This window comes from Pituophis catenifer, unplaced genomic scaffold, assembly GCF_029215685.1.
Source record: "Pituophis catenifer annectens isolate HBS135680 unplaced genomic scaffold, rPitCat1.0.hap2 SCAF_1, whole genome shotgun sequence".
NCBI classification, from domain to species: Eukaryota; Metazoa; Chordata; class Lepidosauria; order Squamata; family Colubridae; genus Pituophis; species Pituophis catenifer.
The window spans coordinates 260619264-260643905 of record NW_027256881.1 but is presented as its reverse complement, the minus strand read 5'-3'; the positions used below and the strand labels follow the sequence as shown (position 1 = coordinate 260643905).

The 24642-nt window shown below is 37.1% G+C and overlaps 1 protein-coding gene across 2 annotated transcripts in view; it reads left to right on the top strand.

The window, feature by feature from the left end:
- METTL15 (methyltransferase 15, mitochondrial 12S rRNA N4-cytidine) overlaps nt 1-5515 on the top strand; it is a 74117-nt gene extending 68602 nt beyond the window's left edge. For both annotated transcript variants that reach the window (XM_070957531.1, XM_070957532.1), the window contains exon 6: nt 5026-5515. In XM_070957531.1, coding sequence (XP_070813632.1) covers nt 5026-5465 — 440 coding nt within the window. In that variant the 3' untranslated portion in view covers nt 5466-5515. The remainder of the gene's footprint in view (nt 1-5025) is intronic.
- The last annotated feature ends 19127 nt before the right edge of the window (nt 5516-24642 follow it).

Sequence of the window (24642 nt, the reverse complement as noted above, 5' to 3'; positions counted from 1 at the left end):
CCAACTATGGCAATAGATAGTATAACTAAAATACTAAGGTATATATCAGGGGTGAAATCTAAAATATTTTTGTTACCGGTTCTGTGGGCGTGGTTTAATTAGTGGGCGGGGCTTGGTGGTAAGGTGACTGGGTGGGCGTGGCCAAGTCAATGTCACTTCTTTGCCCTTTTTTAACGTACAAAACACAATACAACTGGCTCACCCACAATGTAAAAGCAGCTGTGCTAAACCCAAAATGGCCCCTGCAACAAGCAGGAATCTCACACAGCCACAAAAAGCCCAAAAAAACCAACTTTCACACTTTACACACACAAAATTCCACATACAGCTTTGTGAGATTTTGTGTGTTTGTGTAGTTAGAGTGAAACACTACAGAAACACACTAAATCTCAGAAAGCTGCACAAATATTATTTTATTTTAATTTATTTTTATTTTTATATAAAAGCAGCTAAATTTAAAACTTCCTAAACTTTAAATGGCTAGGTCTAAAAAAAGAACAACTAAAAAAAAACCCAATTAACTATTTTTTTAAAGCTCCCAATAGAACAGGGGTCTCCAACCTTGGCAACTTTAAGACTTGTGGACTTCAACTCCCAGGAATTCTGGGAGTTGGAGTCCACAAGTCTTAAAGTTGCCAAGGTTGGAGACCCCTGCAATAGAAGGTACATGAAAGGCAGGAAGGCAGGCAGGTAGATAGAGCTGCTCACCGATGAGCTATTGCATGCAGGGAGATTCAGTTGCTTGCTGATGCAATGGATTGCAGGGATTATAGCAAGCGAAGCAAGGTAGGCATTGCAGCTAAGGTAAGCAAGCTGGAGGCTTGAGGGTGGGGGGGAGGGATTTTTGCTACCGGTTAGCAGGCAACTCAGTTGGGATTGTCAGAGCTTGGCTCGTCAGAGCCATTTAAAAGAAAAAAAAGGCTCTGATGATCGTGCAGCTCAGCTGGGCATGGGGGGCAGGGGCAGGGATTTTTGCTACCGCTTCTCCGAACTGCCCGCTGCCATCGCTACCTACTCACCCAAGCCAGTCCAAACCGGGAGCATTTCACCCCTGGTATATATTTATCAATGTTTGTAGGGTTTTTACTATTAGAGGTAGTCTTTGTTAATGTTCAGTTGCTTATTGACTGTTTGAAATTACAATAGACCTCCCCAGAACTCCTTATGACCCAGTTCCTAAGTTTCCAGCTGGGCACACATACACAAAACACACAGATAATGTCACATTTTGGTTACATTTTGGGTGCTTGACAACTGGCTCAAATTTACTACTATTGCAGGTTTTTGTGACCGTGGTTTTTAGCAGCTTTTGCTGGTTTCTGGTGTTTACTTCCTTGTGACTGCACTTTTTTTCCTGTGGTCATTAAACAAACCACACAATGAATCTGGCCACCCCCATTGATTTGCTTGTTGGAAGCCCTCTGGGAAGATTGTAAATGGCAATCACATGACCGTAAGATGCTGTAACTGGGATAATTTTAGATGGTTGCTGAATGCCTGATTTTTAGATCACATGACCAGGGTACACTGCAACAGTCATAAGTCACTTTTTTCAGCCTTTTCATAACTTCAAACAGTCGCCAATCAAATAGTCATATAGCAATAGCACTTAGACATATCACTTTACAGTGTTTTATAGCCCTCTCTAAGCGGTTTACAGAGCATATTGCCCCCAACAATTTGGATCCTCATTTTACCTACCTCGGAAGGATGGAAGGCTGAGTCAACCTTGAGCCTGACCCTTTAATATAAGTTGAGGACTAGCTATATTTATAATGTACAAGACAAAATAACAGCAGCATGTAAGCCAAAATAATTAATTTTTTTTTTTTTTAATCTGATTTATATGCCGCCCTTCTCCGGAGACTCAGGGCGGCTTACAGTGCGTTAAGCAATAGCCTTCATACTTTTGTATATTTATACAAAGTCAGCTTATTGCCCCCACAAACTGGGTCCTCATTTAACCTACCTTAGAAAGGATGGAAGGCTGAGTCAACCTTGAGCCTTGGAGAGATTCGAACCAGCAGTAAATTGCAGGCAGCTGTGTTAATAACAGGGTGCTTTAAAGGGTGCTTTAAACCACTGTAGTACCAAGGCTCTTATATTTATAATTTATATATTAAGTTGCAGATATATAATTAATATATAACTGTACCTAGGTAATTAGTGTATGATTCATTAATGTTTTATTTATAGTGAGTATTGCACATTGAAATGGTAACAAAGCTAATTATCATGGCTAGCTCTTCTCTTTCAAGGAATGGAGGTAGCTGATTTAGAAAATTAAGGTGAAAATGTTCCTGTTCACAGCTGATATTTGTGATTAAAGGGTCTCTCTGTTGTGAGGCTGCATTTTTTAAAGTGAATAAGAATCTGTTCAACACATATCAAATTCTTATTTATTTATGAATTATCAGTTCTGTTCCTTTGTTTTACCACTATACAGCTGGTCTTCTCACTTGATCCATAGCCATTCAGTGACTTTCTTTCAGTCAGTTACTCAGAACCCCAGTGAGTTTTAGGGTTAAATTGAAGCTTAGAGATTGACATAAAGAGAGGGAAAAAAACAGCATTATCTACTCATATGTCATGCAAATCCTTTAAATTAAATTAAATTAAAATTAGAAACCCTATCTTGCCTCAAACTAAATTCTTCAGTCATTTCATAGGCATAGCATATGAGGATTATATCCTCAAAATGAGCCTCTAACAGATATCCCAAAAACTGTCAATAAAATTGGAAATTGCAGAAAGGTCCAACTAAAAGACTTTGAGGTTTTTTGAGAAGGTGGGAATCTGAAAAGCAGATTGTTGCCAAATAGGGTCTTTATGAAAGAGCACCAGAAACTAACATCAAAACAATTGATGAATTTGGAGGACTTCAGAATTTCAAAAATGGCATATTTGGCTACCCTGCTCTAATTCCCCTTAAAGGCATGCCTGTCTTCCTGGGTGGTAATGTATTTAATCATACAATGGGTATTCCTCTCTGACGCTCAGCATATCCTCATGCAACATTGTCCTATTTATTATGCTAGTTATCTCTCTCTTTTTATTTTTTTCAGTTTCAGGTTGGTATAATTGAAGTCTTGCTAAGCATCTGAAATTGCCTTCAATACTTCATATTTTTGGAAATAATTGAGATACTTTTTTAAAAAAATGTATTATAAATTCAGGAAAAATAGTTCCCAGGCTATGAGGTCCTCAAGGCATAAAATACGTACATATTTTACAAACCCTCCTGCTACAGTAAACCGAGATATAGTTTTCCAGTAGTCTTTTGGAAGCAAGAGACATAATTCCCACCAGCGGAAGGGCTTTGTCAGACTCGGAAGCTGTATTGCAAGGTCTATACTTCAAAAATGGACAGTGCTAGAATCCATTCTAAAAAAGAGGTTGGTGGTGGGGGAGTTAAACCATGAAATGGTAGCAGCTGTTTTTTTACCCCTTATCTCAGTTCAGAAAAAAAAAGTGCCAAGAAAAGACTAAATTTGGAAGGAAGCCGAAATTTGAACCAAGTTTCGGAATAGTGTAGGGGCCACAAGAGAAATACTTGTGGGTTTCACTTTTTGCACTTTAGTTTTAAATGAATATTTGTCTTGCCGTATTTGATTTTCTAGTTTGGAAACATCCGCAAAAAAAAAAATATGGCTATGTCAAAATAAAATTGTTGATTACATTATACACAAGTTCTTAGGCCTGCATTTTTAGTTGCAGTAACATTTTCAGTCAGAGTTGTAATGGTACAATGCTGCCATTTTTAATGTTAGAGCTAGGCACTGTATGATTCTCCAGATGTTGCTGAACTCTAGCTAATCCTAGGTTTTGATGGTATATAAATTAAATGAAAACGTAATTATGGTTTATAAGAGTTGCTCTATTGGAACATCTGTATTTATATGGTAACAATGTATGATTTTAATATATAATCTGAACAATTTATCAAGGATTTGTAAATTGCTCCCAGTTTCTGCAAGTGCCAGTTAAGGCAAATAAATCCATGCCATGATGAACTAGGCTTCCTTAGATGAATGTATTTTTCATCTACTCATAATTTTTTTTTAATTTGATTTATATGCCGATTTATAATTTGTTGTCTATTCATGCTTATAGAAATTACATTATATGGCCTAACTAAATATGAATTGCATGCATCTTATATAAGGATTTTAATTGCTCCCAAGAAGCTCCAGTCAAAGGAAAATTTTATATATACATGAAATATATATGATGCTTTAAATTATAAATCTAAAATGAAAAATATTTAAAAGCTATGACTTGCTGTGGACACCAAAACATTTTCTCCATCTAAATGTAGGCATTCATTGTAATTTCTGCATTTTGTGAAATGGAAATGAGGCATATCCCCAACTGTAACCTTTCAACAGACAACCAAAATTAGTCCTCATTTCCATTATTTAATAATGCAGTTCAAGCAATAGGATGGAATGTTTGTCCACTGGTAAGTCTTTTAGTAAGAAACTCTAGCATCAAGTCAGAATCAGATTGATAGGAGAAATAGCAAGATTGTAAACAAAATGAAATAAAATAACTACATTTTTAATCCATTTGTTGGAAAACAGCAGCAGTTAATGTTCATTATATTTCATGGTGCCAAATAAAACAGGTGAATAATATAAATGACTGCAGACTTCCAGAAAAGTAAAAATAGATTATTTTTATTTCAAGTGTATCTAAAATGTATGAAGTTGGATGCTACAGTTTATTGAAACAAGTTGTGTTGGCTGATTATGAATTCAAATAATATAAAATATTTCTTTATGACTTGCCAATTTGAACCAGCATAATGTCAACACTTACCAGAAATGAGATTAAGTTTTGAATAACCTAGAGATTCAGAGACATTATCACTAGCTTGTTAAAAATTTCGAAAGCCAAAATTAAAATGGCATCAATATCCAGATATTTACTATGGTTAACTGTTAAAATGACTGTAAATTTATTCAGAGGTGTTCGAAATATTCAAAATATTTTCATTTTCATTTTTTCTTTTTTTAAAAATAGGTGCTTTTCCAGAAACCATTTTGTATGCTCGAAAAGACAAACTTTCAAGACCAGCACATATAGCTACCAAAACTTTTCAAGCCTTGCGTATATTTGTCAACAATGAACTACATGAACTCTATGAAGGTTTGAAGACAGCTGAACATTTTCTAAAACCTGGGGGAAGACTTGTAGCAATTACTTTCCATTCTTTAGAAGATCGTATTGTCAAAAGATTTCTGCATGGGGTAGACATTTCAGAAAGGTTCAACCTTAGTGTAAGGCAGAAGATCAGGAGAGCAAGAATGGACTTAGTAGAAAGGGAGGACGAATCATTCGGTGAAAATTGTAGTTCAAAATGGAAACTTATAGAAAAGAAAGTGCTCACTCCCCAGGATACAGAAATTAAAAACAATCCCAGGGGACGCTCAGCAAAACTAAGAGGAGCTATCAAACTATGATCATATCTTCTTTTATACAATGTATGAAAAAAATAATTCTTTACATTAAAGATGAGAACACAAAAATGTCTTCTTTGCTGTTTGTTGTTCTTGCATAGCACACATTATTTCTAACTAAAGAGGAAAGATGAAGAAGAAACCAACTCAAACCTATGAACGTAAGGATGCAATTAAATGTATTTTATATCACTACTAGAAATTAGGGTTCACCTGTGCAGATTCAGGAAGTAAATATTTTTAGTTTTCTTGAAGAGAACAAATCTGGCTGCAAGAGTAGTCTCAAATATATAAAGTGTAAGTGGTCCGTAAGATGATAACTTTCCCAGTCTATTAAAAGGGCAGCAGTATAGATAGGGAGTCCTCGACTTACGAACACAATTGAGCCCAAAGTTTCTGTTGTTAAGCAAGGCAGTTGTTAAGTGAGCTTTGCCCCATTTTACGACCTTTTTGCCAGAGTTATTAAGGGAATCATTGAATATAAGTAAATCTTGTAGTCATTAAGCAAATCTAGTTTCCCCATTGAAGGAAGGTTATAAATAGTTATCACATGACCCCAAGGCAGTCCATCTGTCATAAATATATGCCAGTTGCCAAGTGGTCACATTTTAATCACGTGACTAGGAGGATGCTATAAAGTTCATAAGTATGAAAAATGGTCAAAAGACACTTTTTTCAATGGCATTGTAACTTCAATCAGTCACTGTAAATCAATGGTGGCAAGTCAAAGACTACCTGTACTAGTATAGTATAAATAAATAAATAACTTTATTGTCATTGTATGTGTATACACAGTATACCCATACAACAAAATTCACTTAACACCCAAAGACCAGGTCCAACACATAACAATCCCCAAACACATTTCTCCACCCCTAAACCACCCAAACATCCACACAACAGACCAAGCTCTCAGCACTTTTAAACAATAAGGTCAATTGGCCATGATACTCACTGTTGAAATTCTGCCATAATTGGAGGTATGGAAGCAATTCCCCATCCTTGCTACCTATTTCCTTTTTTTTTTTTTTTTTTGGTCTTACATTTAAAACAATTTTTAAAAAGGAAAAACAACTGTGATTTTCCCTATGGCCATTTAGATTTGACAGCTATTGAAGATTATTTATTTTAATAGATTTAAAGGTTGCTCAGCTCCCAAATGACCCTGGATAATTTACATCTCAAAATAAGAAACTATAAAATGAAGGGGGACACATGCAGAAAAAAACCCCATCCCAACATATCCATATAAACAGTAGCAGAGGCTCAACAACCAACCTGACCCCAGGCCTAGGAGCTAATCCAGGTTTCCAAAAAATACGTTGAACAATCAGGGAGAGCTGTATAAATCTCCAGAGAGATGTTTCAGAGTGCAGGTGGTGAGAAGATTTTAGGTGCCAGATTGATTTATCTTCAACAGGAAAAATATTTGGGTGATCCTATATGCTAAAGTATTAACCTCCCCCTTTCCTCCCCCATACAAGAAAACATCCTTGGCTTTCTGTCATGTTGGAAATAATTTAAAATCAATTATGATTTACCTCATACGTAACATTACATTACACAAGCTAAAGTGTGAAAACAATTGTGGATCTAAATTGAGTCAGAGTGTCAACATATCATATGTTAACTCCTAAACATATTGTTCCTTACATAATTTCTTCACAATCCACTATGGGCCCCTGTGTACACATTAGTCAGATGTGCTATCCTGTAATGGTGTGTTATTCACAAAGCTGTATCCATAATCAGGCATAACTGATCAATTTTGGATCTAGGTTTACAAAGATTTTGGGATCTTCACTTTGCTTCTGTTGTTTCTGATAAGCTAGAGATAACAGGGTTGCCCCTTTATTACTAGTTAGCATTGCCACTCATACCATTTTTATTAAAGACTGCAGAAGCTTCAATCTTCTGTAACATCTTTCCCTTATATATCCTCCACTGTTCCTAGTTAGACTGCAGGTGAACTCATAAATATCAAGGTTATGTTCCAAAAGTGCTTTTTCAAGAGGAAACTAGACTCTGGTTTTTCTTGGAAGAATTTTGTTTATCATCCAAGAAGCTACTTCATCTCTGAAAAAAAAAGCACCTTTATGACAACCATGACCTGGATGACTGAAAATCTCCATAAATTAAGATTATGGGGAGTCTACCCACTGACAAAAGTACCTTCCTACTGATAAAATTAGCTCTCCCACTCAATAGAGAAAAGGGACGATTTGTATACAAGAGTGTCATGGACCTGGGAATATAAGGACACTTTTTGTAAGCCAACTGTTTCAGACTGATTTCATATGATAAGAATCATAGTTTGTTTATTTTATTTATTTGCATCTCATCTTTAGTATTTTTATGAATAAAACATACCTAAGACTCTCTCCTATTTTTCCCACAGCAAGGTGAGGTGAGTTAGGCTGAGAATGAGTGACTGGCCCAAAGTCACCCAGCCAGCTTTCATGCCTGAGGCAAGATTAGAACTCACTGTCTCCTACTTTATAGCCTGTTGCCTTAAACACTAGACATGTGATGGCGAACCTATGGCACATGTGCTAGAGGTGGCACGCAGCGCCCTCTCTTATGGCACACGAGTCGTCGCCCCAGTTCAGCTCTGCTGTGCATGCGCGCATGCCTCCCACTGGCCAGCTGGTCTTTGGGTCTCTGCCACACATGTGCGGGGCGTGTGTAGGGAGCCACGCATGCATGTGCAGGGGAAGGGCGTGTGCAGAGGGCACACATATGTGCAGGGTACAGGACCTGCACACCAAAGGTGGGTTCCAACAGGTTCTGATCAGTTCTGGAGAACCGATAGCAGAAATTTTGAGTAGTTTAGAGAACTGGTAGTAAAAATTCTGACTGGCCCAGCCCCATCTATACTCTGCCTCCCGAGTCCCAGCTGATCAGGAGGAAATGGGGATTTTGCAGTATCTTTCCCCTGGATTGAGGTGAGAATGGAGTTTTTACAGTATCCTTCCCCTGCCACACCCACCAAGCCATGCCACACCCACCAAGCCACACCCACAGAACTGGTAGTAAAAATTTTTGAAACCCACCACTGCCGCACACGCATTGCATTTTGGGGGTCCGGGTGCACGCATGCGCATTGGTGCAAGCATGCATATGCTTTGGGCACTCGGTCTGGAAAAGGTTAGCCATCACTGCACTAGACCAAAATGGCTTGAGTTCATCACATCTAGTGGTTGTTAGAGAAGACTAGCAAACATGGCTGCCAGTTATTCCCCTTTACTAAGGGCACTTTTATAACAAATGGTTAACATGAATTTAAGTTGAAGATGACATTTGTATTATTATTGAACTTGAGAAGACCAACTAAATAATGTTTGCCTTATTGAATTATGAGAGAAATAAGCAATTGATTCAGTGTCATGGCATAATAAATCATTCGGTATTAAAGAAAGTAGTAATAATATATTTTATTTTGATGGACCTTTTGGTTATGGCTATCATTTTCTCATTTAAGTAAGTTAACATTTGCCCTATTAATATATAAGAAACATTTCTGTCAGAGAGGTTATTAAATATCACAACCCTTTAAAAATGTATTAATTTGGCTGCCACTAATCCATTTTTTCAAAGTGCAAGAACTAATATGATTCACAGTATCTTTACTCAAACTTATTCAGTGCATCTCAATTAATTTCACCTATGACAGTAATGTTAAAATATTCTAGGTGTTACATATCTCCATTCTAGGTCTGAGATGTGATTCAGAGCTGACTCAGTCTTATTGAAAAAAAAAAGGCATACATGAAGGCCTTCCTTAGACAATACCACTTCAGGTTAAATAACATCTTTGTAGATATTCAGAGAGAGCTACTACATCTGGATTAAAAAGCTTTTCTTCCCTGCTAGTTTCCTTTCCATGAATAGAATTCTTTTCATTTTAATTTAAGATTTCTACCATTCAGTTCTGTTTAATTTAGGATTTCTATTCTATTCCCATTAGGAAAGCTTTGTTTTAAGAAAGCTTTAATTTATGTAAAGAAGTTTGCTAACTTGGGAAAGAACTAATAATATTGCTGAAATTGTAGCTCTAATTTTGTATAACTTTCTTACCAAATATCAGACAGGGTCATGCAAAGCAGAGAATGTTAATAAGGATTATTAGGCGACTTCTTCAATATAGAAAAAAATCAGGAAGTGCAGTAAAATATAAGGGATGAACTTGGCTTGACTTATATCCAATATCTCTTTCTATTGAATTTGTACAATGAAAGCAATGGTTGTTACCCCCTACCCCCAGAGTTTCTGCATTAGATGCTAAAAAGCAGGGATGTTAAACTTGCATCGTCACGTGATGTATGGAGACTTTTTCTCCCTTCGCTAAACTGTGGGCATGGCCAGCGCATGACGCATCCGACAGGGCTGTGAGTTTGATAACCCTGCTAAAAAGGAAGCAGTAGCAAACCCAATGATACTTCCCCATGTAGAAAATCACTTGCACATTTGTATATTGTGCTATCTATGTGTCTGTAGATGTCACATTTTTCATCATTCAACAAATGCAAAGACGTTTCTTGAAATTATCCCAATCTTTTTTTTTTTAATTTAAATATTTATAGGATCTGGGATTTTCTAATAAAGAACATTTATTCATTCATTGGCTCCATTTTATTTTGCCACAGTCCAATGAAATCTTGTGAGCTTCTATGAGATAAAAACATTAAAACATCCACAGTAAGTCTTAAGATACTGTAAACGATTTAAAACAAGATAACATAAAGTCCAAATAAATCAAGATAAAAATAACAATAAGGAGTGACAATAATTAAAAATAGATAAAAGATCGCTAATACTCTTTAGTTAATTAGAATTTTCTCTAGAACAGCCTCCTTAAAAGTCATCAAGCAGGGAAGCAGTTTGATCTCCACAGGAAAAACTCCCACCGCCACTGAAAAACAGTAATAATTGTGTTATTGTTATTATTAGTCCAAATAGCAATAGCACTTAGATTTATATACCATTTCACAGTGTTTTTTACAGAGTGAACATATAACACCCCAAATTATTTTTCAATTGACTTGTCCATCATACCTAAAAGAAAAGCTTAGTATTTGTATCTTAACTATTGTTTGCATTGTCATTGTTATGTTTATCCAATATGCTTTCACATATTTGCAAGACCACCACATATGATAAAATGAACCTGGATTTTGACTACATTTCCAGCATTTATTAGAAATCCCTTTATACCTGTTCGCTAGTCTATCTGGGGTCAAATACCAACAATACATCATTTTACAAAAGTTTTCTTTCAAACTAAAATTTAATGTAAATTTTAGCCCCGTCCATACATTGTCCCATTTATCTAGCATTATATTATACCCAAAAAGGTTTGGGTATAATTTTACCATACATTCTTTATTTATCTTCTAGATTTATCTTGAGTAGCATTTTATATACTTTAGAAATCAAATGGTCATCTCCAGAACATAAATTAACGTCCAATTCAGATTTAGTTCCTGTGAAAACAATTTTTTTTTATCAAGTTTAAATCTTTCAGAAATTTTGTAATAATTAAACCAATCACAAGCAAATCCTTTACTTACTAGTTGTTCTCTTGTCTTTATCTTAAACCCCTTTTTCAAATATCAATAAGTCTCGATCTGTCATCCATTTACATTCTGAAATCATCTGTGCTTCACGAGGTGATTGCCAAATTGACACTTTATCAGCTAATCTTCTTTTATACTTCCACCATACATGTGCAATCAATTGCCTAATAGCATGAATCTTAAAGCCAGGGTTAACTTTTACTTTGTAATATCACAGATAGGCATGCCACCCAAATCTCAAATCAAAACCTTCGAGGTCTAATAGCCTTGAATTTTTTAAAGTTAACCAATCTTTTAACCATACCAGACAACAAGCATCATAATATAATCTAAGATCCCACAAACCCAGACTTCCTCTTATCTTTAGAATCTTGTAGCAGCTTGTATTTAATTCTTGGTTTTTTATTTTGCCAAATAAATTTAGATATATCTTTCTGTCACTATTTGAAAGTGGAATCTCTAATCAATATTGGTATAATCTGAATAAAAATAACATTCTAGGTAGTACATTCATTTTAATTACTGAAATTCTTCCTATTAAGGATAAATTTAATTTTTGCAATCTATTTAAATCCATTTTTATGTCCTTCCATATTCCATAGTCACCATATCTTGAGGTAATCAGATACATTTTTTAAAAAGTCCCTAAGCAATTGAATGGAATCAATTTTAGATCTAGATTTGATTGCATAATATTAAAAACCATGTTTTAACATTAGCATGTTTACTTTTCCTGTTTAGCTTTCTAAAAGAAAAATATTAATTACCTTTTTAAGCTCAATTGCTATCAACAACTCATGTAATTAGGGTAATTCTGGGCTAAATCTGCACACATGTGATTAAACCTTCTTATGTTGGAAATGCTTTTATTGGCACTTAACAAAGCAATGATTCACAGGAGTGACATGAAGAAAAATGTACCTTTGATAAGAAAAGAGGCTTGGTTCATCTAAAGCATTATTTCTTTGATTGGTGGTGATCAGAGGTGGGTTTCAGCAGGTTCTAACCAGTTCTGGAGAACCGGTAGCGGAAATTTTGAGTAGTTTGGAGAACCGTTAGTAAAAATTCTGACTGGCCCTGCCCCCCTCTATTCTCTGCCTCCTAAGTCCCAGCTGATTGGGAGGAAATGGGGATTTTGCAGTAACCTTCCCCTGGATTGGGGAGGGATGGAGATTTTACAGTATCCTGTAAAAAAGTGCAGTGTCTAAGTGCTTCAGTTAATGATACCAGTAGCACTTAGGACTTACAGTAGACTTATATACCACTTCAAAGTGCTTTACAGCTTTCTCTAAGCAGTTTACAGATTCAGCATATTGCCCCCAACAATTTGGGTCTTCATTTTACCCACCTTGGAAGGATGGAAGGCTGAGTCAACCTTGAGCCTGGTGAGATTCGAACTGCAAACAGCTGGCAGTCAGCAGAAGTGGGCTGCAGTACTGCACTCTAACCACTGTGCCACCGCGGCTGATCAAGTTGCCAGGGCAGCTTGTGGTCAATGAACAAGGATTACCTGTAACGACAATTATTCTGTAAAATAAAACTGGTTTGTTATCCATAGCCCAGGCATAGCCCAGGCACTGGGCTTACAACCAAAATCAGTCTAATTCCTCTGCATTGTCACGGATTCTATCCTGCTACCTATTCAAAGCATGGGTGTACATTATAGTCTCATTCTTCTTTAACACAATTAAACACAACACAATTATGCCATATAATACTGTAAAGATCATATCATTGGGAAGAACTATTTAGGCCAGGGGTCCCAACCCCCAGGCCGTGGACCGGTACCGGTCTGGAACTGGGCCACACAAATAAGCAAAGCTTCATCCTGCATATGCAGGATCTAGATAGAATGTGAAACCATTCCACCTACCATGGGAAAATTGTCTTCCATGAAACTTCCATGATGCCCAAAAGGTTACAAATCTGAAAGTACACATTTTCTACTGTCATTTTTACAGCCTGAGACTTTAGGGAGGGTCCCTTCTGAGCTTCTTACCATTCCTTATTATCAAGCTCTGCTCTCTCTTATCAGACCATTCCCTAGGCAACATCTTTTCACCCTGTCTCCCAAAGTCTTTTCTACATACCGAGGATTATTACTAGCTGGATATCATGTAGATCATGCTTATATGAACTGTTGAATGCATACGTCTATATCTTTGTAATGTTTCTCCGTTCCTTATCTTTTTACAATGATTTTATCTGTACGCATATCTGTATGCACATCTCTTTGAGGGAGATGGATGGCTTTAAAATTTGATGAATGGATGAATGAATGTCCATAAAGGCAGCTTCTTCTACAAGAGTCTTTTCAGACATAGAGCTGCCTCCAAAAGATTTAATTTAGCTTTACTAACTAGTTTCTTATGGTAATTTCTAGGTAACTGCCCACGGGTTGTCAGACTCCCATGGGGTCACCCACGGATAGCTTTGTAGGTTGTCTTGAGTCCCAGGCTTGGTTGAATCTTGCTGGGTGATGAGGTAATGAAGTTAATCCTATCATGTCCTGAGGGTGAAGGTCTTAATCCCATCACCCTGGAGCTGAAATGGGGGGCAGGGAGCTGCAGGGAGCTGCTTTGTCTTTAAAAACATGTTTCTCCTTTTCTCATCCAGGGAAATATAATATTCTGCCTTTTTAATATTTCCTAGAACATTTCATTCTTCTAAGAGATGGGTGGGTGCTAACTTCCTACAAAACGGTTTGACTGGAATATACAAAGCTATGATAAAACCAGGTAATGTAATTTCATGCCATCCCAATTAATCTTTTATATACTTTGGGGGAAAATTATTTCCATTTATATCCTCCCTTTCTTGTTTTTTCAGCATGAAAAGTCTCCAGGTCCATCCACAGGGCCTAAAAACTAATTGCGCTGACAGAAATTTTATTTGTTCTTGAGTTTTGTTTTGTTTTTATTAAGCAGCTACATAAGAAGGTTCCCTTTCCTTTGTACATGATTTTCTGAGTCTCTCCCCACAAACTCTTAGCTAAAGACATGAAGGACTCTGGCAGGCAATTGGGATTCAGCTTTTATTAATGTAGTTTGAAAGCTTGAGTGACAAGAAGCAGGTTATGCTACACAAGTAAATATGAATAGGTCAGATAAAGGTCCTTCCCAGGTGGTAGTTGTTTTTTTGTGACCTTCATGTGGATAACTGGGGAAGCATAATACTCACTAAGCAAAAACATCTGGACAGGCATAGATTTGTTTATCTCATAATAAACAATTTACCCTCTCCTGAACAACTGAAAATACTTGAATGTTACAATTTAAATGAAGACTTTCCAAGTTACATGTTTTAATTGGAGCAGAACCTTTCTTTTTAAGTCTGCACAGTGAATGAGACTGAAGCCAAATGAGCAGCTATTTAAAAAAAACAACCTGTGGCCAAACTTTAAAAACAAAAGAAAAAGAAAAAAGCATACTATTGTTAGCGGTGAACTCATATATATGCACATATAGCATGCACTTTTCTAGAAACATGTTTCCTTCTCTCTGAAGTAGTGTGTGTGTTCTTTTTACATTTTAGTACAACAAAAACTTTGTGGTTCATTCAAATATTAAAGCTGAACCATGGTTTTCTTTCATTGCCTGCTAAGAAATTTCCTTCTCTGAAATTTGGCTGGTTATGCCAGTCTTTATACCCAAGCCATTGTTCTTTCTGTCATGTTGACAGAGAACAAAATCCAGACATGTATTCATTCATTCTGCAGTCTTGCCTCAGGACAAATACATGTTTTGCTACTACCAGATTATCTGAGTAAAGCTTAAAGACTGTGTTTAGAAGATGTAAATTATCTTGAACTAATATAACTGTGATAATATCAATGCCTAATTAATTCTGTCATTGGCTATGTGTTGTTGAAATTGCACCATCCATCAATTATGAATGGTTCAGTTGTTGTAATATCCTGAAGGAAAAAGTAAGGTTTTTGTTCTCAAAATCAGCATTATCCAAGGCACAGGCCTTTAAACTGTCTATGGGCACTTAAGAAAAATGGCAATTTGAAGGAAAACAAATGAGCTTGCTTCCTCTGTGCTAAACTCCTATTAATCGTCAGCTTATTTTTATACTTTTTGCTGGCAAATATATACAGACATAGTTGTGAAGGAGTTGGGTGGCCCACCTGTTATGAATCTGCAAGTATTAATTGGCAGCAAACTGAGTTTTCTGTGTCTTTTTCCTGTCATCTAATGGTCTGGATTTTTGAAACCCAGAAATTGTAACTTTATAAATGGTAGAATGAGAGAGGAGGGCTGGTGGTCACCAGGGAAGGCTTTGTAGTATCTCTGATGGTTTAAGGATATTATCTCGGAGATCCTTAGTCTAAGGTAAAGCATTGTGTTGTCTACATTTGACAGAGAGAAGGAGAAATAGCAAGAACTTAAAATACCATGCAATTGCTACGAGATTAAAACAGGTCTAGTGAGGTAAATACAAGTATCAAAACGTTGTGATGATTTAGCAATAGTTGGACTAAATCTCCCTTCTGTTATAACTGAGCAGATTGTTAGAAGTTGATTGCTGAAAAAGTCTATTGGAGCTTAGCTACAGTATGGCAGGAGACCCACAAATTATTACGAACAATAATAAGCATGGTTTAGAACCCATGATTATCTTGTAAAATAGATTTTACTGTTTCTCTCTCTCCCACTCTTCTGAATTTAGGTATGATTTGTTTCCAATTCCTTTCACTGCCCACCCTAGGCATCTTAGTTATATAATGTCTTCAGGGCTCCATAGTATTCTTCATATATGGCAGCCAGTTTTCACCTCTGGCAAGGTGCTGCCTTCCATGATCTCTTAGTATATCAAGATTTATGCTGAGTCTTTGGTACACTGCCCTCCTTTTGCAGTGTATCTTTGGATGGCATTTATAGGGCCATTTATTACCAGCGTATATAGAATATAGAAAAAGTATTGCCCAGGAAAATAAAGTATGAAATCCAACTGGGTGTTTTTCCAGATAGAATTTCTTCATTCAGTGGAACAGAGAGGGGACGTTGGATTTTGAGTCAGTGACTCCTAGAAAATTTCTTTTTGGAAAACATAAAGCAGGCATATATCGATTATGTTATGATTCACATAGCTGTGGCGGAGATATTTATCCAGCTTGAAAATTCCTATACATGAAGAATATTTTCTAGACCTATTGTGTGTCTACAAGATGATCCTCTACCTGAGAGATATAGTTCTGCCTTGCTTCTTCCAGTGTAGAAAACTTCCTAGATACAGAAGTATTACTGCAGCTGCTGTAATGATTGACGTGTCTAACATAGAGATATGAAGGGACAGGGGAAATGAAAAAAAAAACACGAAAAAGCTTGTAAGAATTTATGTAAGGCTGTTTCTTGTCTCTGATTATCTTCTGAGAATAGTCATAGCAGCAAATAATACAATGCAACTTCCAGGTGCAAGAACAAAGATGCATTTCTTTACCTGAAAGGCAGAGTATGACAAATTAATAAAGGATAGGTTCATTATTTGTTCATGGACTTGCTTTTTATTGTTGATTTTTTTAATCTACAGTTTAATGAATTTGACCCGATCACTGTCCAGATTTCACTACATGATAAATTTTGGCAGCAACATCAGTTTATTTATATTTGTAAATATATACACTGAATGGTATTTTTTGCCTTCTTGTTGTGGCCTGCCAGTGGCAGTAGATTCGGACAATGAGGATGTTGGGGAGGAACATGGGCCAGTCCTGGAGTCTGGGGAAGGCTCTGACGAGTACTCTGCTTCGGAGGCAGAGAGGGAGCCAGGGCCATATGACAGGTATCAGCTGCCTTCAGAGTCAGACATCAATGAGGCAGACAAACAGCTGGAGCCTGTTCCCATTGTGCGCATGTGCAGAGTTGCCAGATGAAGGGAACAACTGAGGAACAAGGGTCAACTTGGGAGTAAGGCCACAGGTAGATGATGAAGGGCCCCTCTCATAGGGAATAAAAGAAGAGTGAAAGGGGAGAGGAGTTTGCAGGAGACAATTAGTTCATTCCTGCATTCTTGCCAAGTATTATGGCGTCTGAAAGATATTGGCTTGGCCACTCTCTAAGCCTGATAAAGGTCGGTAATTGTGAACTATCTTGAAAGACTGTGGGAGAGAAAAGACTTTTCTGGACAGGAATTCACTGTAAATTAAATAGAAGGGGTTTATCGGGATGAGGACGTGGCTTTGTGCTGCTGGGCAGTGGTGGGATTCAGCCAGTTTGCACCACTTCGGAAGAACCGGTTGTTAACATTCTGAGCAGTTTGGCAAACTGGTTGTTGGAAGAAATCATTAGGGCAGAGAACTGGTTATTAAATTACTTGAATCCCACTTCTGCTGCTGGCGAAGCCTAGGTCAGAACACTTCCTACTTTTTTTCCTGCAAATGCAAAGGTAAAGGTTTCCCCTGTCCCATTGTGTGCTCATCTCTGTTTCATAGCTGAGGGAGTGTTGTTGCCCGCCAGCGGCCTGCGCAGATCGTGGCTGATCCCGATGAGGAGGAGGCTGGTGTGGGGTCATGCCAGCAGCCTGCGCAGCCAGCGCTCGCGTCGAACAGCGAGGAGGCTGAAGAGGATGTGGTGCTAGAGGCAGAGACTCAGCCTGGGCCTTCAGAACCTCCAGAGGCTCCTTCAAGTGGAGAGAGTGAAGTGGAGGAGCCTCTCCTCAGTGCTCAAGCACACAGGGCTGCCAAAAGGCAGGAGTGGCTACTCAGGAGGAAGAGGTCTCCTCGAGAGTAAGGTTTGAGGATAATTGGCCACTCCCTTAGCCTATTTAAGTTGCACGCAGTTAGTAATTTCTTGCTGGAAACAACATGTAATTATTTCAGAGCATTTTTGAAGAGTGAGTGTCTTATCGTATCTTGTTTTCTGGGCTGGTTGCCAACCTTTGCCGGACTTTGTTTATTCTTTGTACATTATAACTTTGATAAGGATCGTTGGTGTGTGTCACAATCCTTGGGAATTCGGAGCTGGGCAAAACAGGGAGCTGGTGTTATCTGAAGATGTTGTAAGCATGACAATATGCTGAAGTGCATGGAATGCTGTTACCACCTCACCGAAGTGGCATCTATTTATTTACATGTGCATGCTTTTGGACTACTAGGTTGACAGAAGATGGGGCAGAAACAGGAGCTCACCCCATCACATGGTACTTGGGTCTCAACTGCCAACCTTTGGGTCAACAAGTCCAGCGTCTTAACCGCTAGGCCCCTCAATTGATTTTTCAGATCAATTGAGTGATCCATTGATTGCAACTGGAATCAGCAAACCAGCTTGTCACTCAAGTCTTGCACTGTTGGCTAAGAGAGAATGACTGGTCCAAAATTTTTCAACCCATGTTTCATGCTTAAAATGAGATTAGAACTCATGGTTTCCTGGTTTCTAGCATCATGTCTTAAACACTAGACCAAACTGACCCTCAACATAAAAAGGACTGCATATATTTGAACTTTTCTCAAAATTTCTGTTTGGCTCCCTTCCCTCCTTCTCCAAAATACACTTTCAACACCTCTGGGAATTTTTTTTTTTTAATCTTTGATTTCTATGTTGCCTTTTCATATACTGTTTGTAAAACAAGGTAGTAAATGGACTGGTTTGTAGCCAATGATGTTAAAAAGAACACCAGTAATATTTTTGTCCTCATCAAATCTGCTTCTGAAGCTTGGGAAAAAATGACATTTATGATGCATATGCTATTTTAGATAAAGTCTATGACAAATGTAAAAGGCTTGGATTTGGGATGGTTTATGGGCTAATTGCTATATTTATGAGGAATATATAAGAAATGCTTCTGGTGATGTTAGATATATATAGGTTAGGGATGTGAATATGCATGTACTTTTGTATGTCAGTGAAGCTATGTTGCTCACTGAGAATGTGAATGATTTGCAGTAAATGTTAAATTTGGTATGTTGAGCATCAAAATAAATTCAAATTTATTTTAATTACATTTAAAGTTATTCATAATAAATATCTTTCTCATTAATCTGTACTCATGTAGCTAACAATTTCTCCCTTAAGTCAAATTAAATATAACTATGTATTAAAAACTTTTGCACCAAAAACTTTGAGAGAAGAAGAGTACTTTGAGATTTAAGAGAAGGAAAATTGGAACCAAATTAATATAAGAGTAGAGCCAAATCCAAAGACGGACATAGTGAGCAGACTTGCTTAATGCTCATTTTTTGCAACCCGAATATGTGCCAACCTGTATGAAATTAGCCTGGATCACACATATAGACAGGATGTTGAATGAAATCTCAACAATAGCAAGTCATAAAATTTTTAACTTAAAACCGATACTGGATAAGGCTGAGGAAATATGGCAAGAATTCTGTGTTTCTTCTGTTGATTTTTCTGTGGCTCGGGAAACTATCATTGGCTTTTATTCCACTGGATGTTTTCTACTTAAAATAACCACAAGAAAATGTATTCTGTTTCTGAATACCCTAAAGGTTAATAATGCTGGATAAATTTATACTGCTCATTTTTATTTGAAAACTAAGCATACATTTAATAAAGATATGTTGCTAGATTCTTCTGGATTAGAGATATTTAAATCACTGTAACCTTATCTTGGAAACTCATCAGTGCCAAATCAAATAAAGAATAATTGTATTCATGAACATTCATCTTGATTGATTTTGCCTCTGTTTTAACCATTAATGAAGGAAAATAGAATTGTATCCAAGTGTTTCTACCCACCAGTCAAAACAAGATTACTAAGAGAATAGATTTCCTTTCCCCTCTGCTGCCCAAAATCTGCTGTGGAGGTTGGGGAATCCTTCCAAGAAAATTTGGAAAGTCAGAAAAAGGAAATCCCATTATGCAAGCAAGTCTGTTTCCTTGTGGAAGACATAGCTCCTATTTTATTTGGAACAGAAGACCTTAGAGATTACAAATAATAATAATAATAATAAAATATATCAAAGAACCCAGTTCTGAATCATCAAAACCCAAAGATAATCAAATTGTTCAGACTCATCAAAATGCCTATTACCATATCTTGAAAGTGATTCAGTATTATATATTACATATTATACAATGCATAAAAATAATCAGGTATGCAATTAGAAAACATACTCCCCCTATGACATTTGCATAGAAAATAAATCCTTATTTAAAGACCAGCCCGATGGGTGCATATTAAGCTAATTATATGTTACTAGTATTTATATTTATATGTGTGTGCTACTAAAACAATTTCAGGGCCCAACCATATGCTAATGCAGAGTTGTTATTTTACCCTTCCCCACCCCTAACATTATCTACTGATTTGAGCTGTGTGATTGCATTGCAAATGCTGTTCTTCCATATATGACATTTGCTCTAATGAGGTTGACATCTTATTTTGATAGAATTTAGAAAACAGTGCCACATTACATTGCAATGTTACTCCATATGATGTTTATTAGCTGTCAGAGAGTGACATGCAAACATCACCATTCAATGGAGTTTTCATCCACATCTCCATCAACCACAGGAAAGAAAATATGAATCCTCATTTCCGAAATAGGTTTAAAGATGATTGTTATAGGACTATTAATACCTTTTGCTACAATATCAGTAAAACCACAGATTAACAATTTTGAACTATTGTTCCCAAATCCGATAACATTAATAAACTAGAACAAAGCATTATTATAAGTAGCCAAATAGATTGTTATTCTGGACAATTAGTATTTGCACTCCTCTTTTTTATGTTTTTCCTCTTAAAGGATTAATTCTAGAATTTACAATTAATCTTAAATGAGATTAAGTCACATAAATGATATGTAATAAGTGCATTTACATACTAAATCCTCAGGAGGATAATCCAATTTGTGAAAGTCTACAGCACAACAGCACTGTTAATCTTTAAAGTATAATTGGACAATGTGGTTCATAGCTGAAGCCAGAAGTAGAAACTATATCAAAATAATAATTTGGACTTGATTCCTAAGGTTGAAGTTAATACATACTTACTTAACACCCCCCCCAAAAAAAACGGTAGTAGAGATGAAAGTTGATCCAATCCTGGCTTAGAAAGGAATTGAAAACTTTATTTCAGACACAGGTGACCCCCTCCCCAGATTTTGTTCCAAACTTGAATCTATGTCTGGCGTAAGAAGGAAAATCTTGTTCCTGTCCCACCAGTTCTGCTCAAATATCTTCTCATTTATTTACCTGTATGCAGTGCAGTGAAATAAGAATGGAGACAAATGTTTTAGAAGACAAAGTGTTATGTATGTATCTATTTTGTGCGGGAAATTCAAATGCACTGTTACTTGTGATTGGTTAACGGCTGTCCCAGAACAGTATATAAAGAGGGCTATTGCCTGTGTTCCTTTGCTGAAGTCTCACCCTGAATTAAAGAGCTGTTGTCACTAGCTTGCTTGTGCCTCTCATTATTCCCACGCTACAACACAAAGAGACATTACTACTGCGATAATTCCTCTGGCATCTCATATCAATTCTAGAAATCGATGATGGGAATTGTGGTTTGGCAGGACCTCTATCTAGGTTGCATTGTGCTCTAAGTTTATTTCGGCCCATCTGATTTATAGAGAGAGAGTTCCAGCTGAAAATTGTAATTAGTCACCCTCAATTGTTTAGACTGGAACTTGGGGGCTGGTTTAATAGTGGAATTTTAGGTGTTCTCTGAGCATGGTTATTTGCTTGCAGACATTTCATTACCCAGCTAGGTAACATCATCAGTCCTAGATAACATCATCATAATACACTCTTCTACTAGGGCTGGTTTAATATTTCATGTTATGTTGCATATCCTAAATATGTGACCACTGCATCTCCACTTGTGCATAATTCCCCATCTGGGGTAGAATAGGGGGGCGTGGTGGGCTGCATTCATCCATGACAAATCAAAGTATCATTTGTTTTAAGGTAGGGAAATATTTATATGATGCCACAAGAATATGTCCTGAGAAATGATTATGATGTTTGTGGCCATCTCCCCCCACCTCAGAGATAATTAGATGAATCTGGTTTTATATTTAAATAGAAAAATATCTTCCTTGATGTATTGATTATCATTGCTTAACGCCTTGTAAGCCATCCTGAGTCTCCGAAGAAGGGCGGCATATAAATAAAAAAATAAAATAAAAAAAAAAGTGAAATCATCAACTTTAATCAGTATTTGGAGAGGTAGTGCACCAGTGGTGGGTTTCAAATTTTTTTTACTACCGGTTCTGTGTGTGTGGCTTGGTGGGTGTGGCAGGGGAAGGATACTGTAAAATCTCCATTTCCTCCTGATCAGCTGGGACTTGGGAGTCAGAGAATAGATGGGGGTGGGGCCAGTCAGAATTTTTACTACCGGTTCTCCGAACTACTCAAAATTTCCACTACTGGTTCTCCAGAAAAGGTCAGAACCTGCTGAAACCCACCTCTGTAGTGCATCCATTTATTTGGCAAGGATTTAAAAGTTTTGACCAATAATGCCAAAATATAATGACTAGGTTGCCTTTTCCTTTCCTCAATGTAAGGCAATATGTTTTGATAATACAGAGCAATGACTGAGACAAAAAAAGATGTAAATTTGCAAGAGAAGCATCCAGAGGGAAAAAATGTAAATTGCTCTATCCATAGTGTGTATATGTGTGTGAGAGAGTGAGTGAATGAGATGATTTTTCAGTTATGAACTAAGCACCAAGGGAATTGCAAAGTGGAGACAATGACAACAGTTTCCCTTTCAGATAGATGACACCATCACAAATGTTTTATAATTTAATTTTTGAATGTATTAGTAAAAACTCAGTATTAAATTTAATCCAGACCCCAAGGGTGCATATTTATAGACTTTGACAATACAAATAACTCTGTTGGGAAACTCTCCAATAAGAGCACATCAGTTTTGTTCAACTAATATGTTCTTAGATGGAAGACATTTTTTAAAGTTTGGAATTTCTTATTGTAAAAGAATGCACACAGTATAAATAGAGTTATTGGATATGCAAACCATACTACATATTCTACGGAAACACTTTATGAGGAGAAAAGGGGATGTTCTACCTATCACTTTAAGGAGCTAGATCTGGTTCTTTGGGCTATGTTCAGACAATCAGAGCTCAGCTTATTAAGAAGTCTAATCATCTTTAAAGAGTGAAATATAGGTTACCAGCTTGAGGGAAATCCAAATTATTCAACTATACTTGGAAATGGAAAATCTTGGCTTTTTCTGAAGCTCATAACTATCATTTCCTTGTTTGGATGAAATGGTGACTACCAGTAGTGGGTTCCACTTACCTTCGCTACCAGTTCAGAACTGTGAGATCGCACGCGGCACTTCTGCACATGCACAGAACGTCCGTGATGACATCCCGGTGGGTGGGCAGAGCCTCCCACCGCCGCCATTACCAGTTCGCCTGAACCGGGGCGAACTGTTAAAAACTCACCACTGGTGACTACAGATACTATGGTTTGATTAGAGGGGGAATAGGAGGAGCAAAGCTGCAAAATCAACAGCCACATGTTTGATGGCAGTTTTTATTTTCATCACCCAGTGAAGTCATATTCCTTGCACAAGTCTTTTGATCACATACTTTTACCTTTACACAGAACTAGAGTTTTTTAATTTGGTTCTATGCTGAAGGGAAGGTTTGGGAATGTTATTTATTCAATTTAGTGCACAAATTCAATTTATGACATTGTTTCAATTACTAAAAGGTGCCTTCAAATCTCTCAAAAAAATATTTTCCTAGAACAGACACTTCAGATGTTTAGCATGATATTTTACTACAGGTAAGTCCTTATTTAACATTTCATTTCATTTTATTCAGCAACTGTTCAAAGTTAAGATGGTACTGAAAGAGTGGTGGTTATGATTGGTCCTTGACATTCTGGCCATCCCTGGATCCCCACAGTCACATGATCATGGTTTGTGACTGATTCCTACAAGCAAAAACAATGAGGAAGCAGGCAGGGAAGGTCACAAATTGCTCAGTTAGGTCTTCCTCAACCATGCACCCTCCCCCAGCTGTTCTGCACTAACATCTTTGCTTCACTCTCTGACACTGGTACATCCTACCTTCCCATCCCCCCACCTAGCAGCAATCACTTCAAGCTCCACCATGCTTGTTCTCTGCCTCCCTGGCCACCTGCATGTCCTTTTGGTCACTCTCCTATCCAGTAGCAGCTACTTATCTGTCTGCAAATTTCGTGATGATCATTGGGAAGATCAGAGCATGACTTGGGATTTCATAGAAAGGGCACCATATGAGATATGAGATATTTTTATCTCCCTGAATCCAAAAGAGCTAAGTCTCTGCAAATAAGTAGTACCAAGAGATAGTCCCACCAGCAGAGCTTTTAGGAAAACACCAAAGCGGACTCTAAAAATGGTCCATTGCTTCGGGTTAGACTGTATAAATACCCTTCAGTAGAGTACTTTAGGATACCAAACATTTGGCAATAGAATTCAGAGGCACTGGTGATATTCTTTGGATAATTAATGTCCCTGATTCAGTCTTTTATTATTGATTTGACCTTCTTCAGGGTTAGGGATCATATAAATATTTCATCTTTTACAGTCATATCATAGCTGGGCTGAAAATAACTTTGAAAATTGCTAGGTCACAGCAAAATAATACTTTAGCTGCCATTGAATGTTTCTGT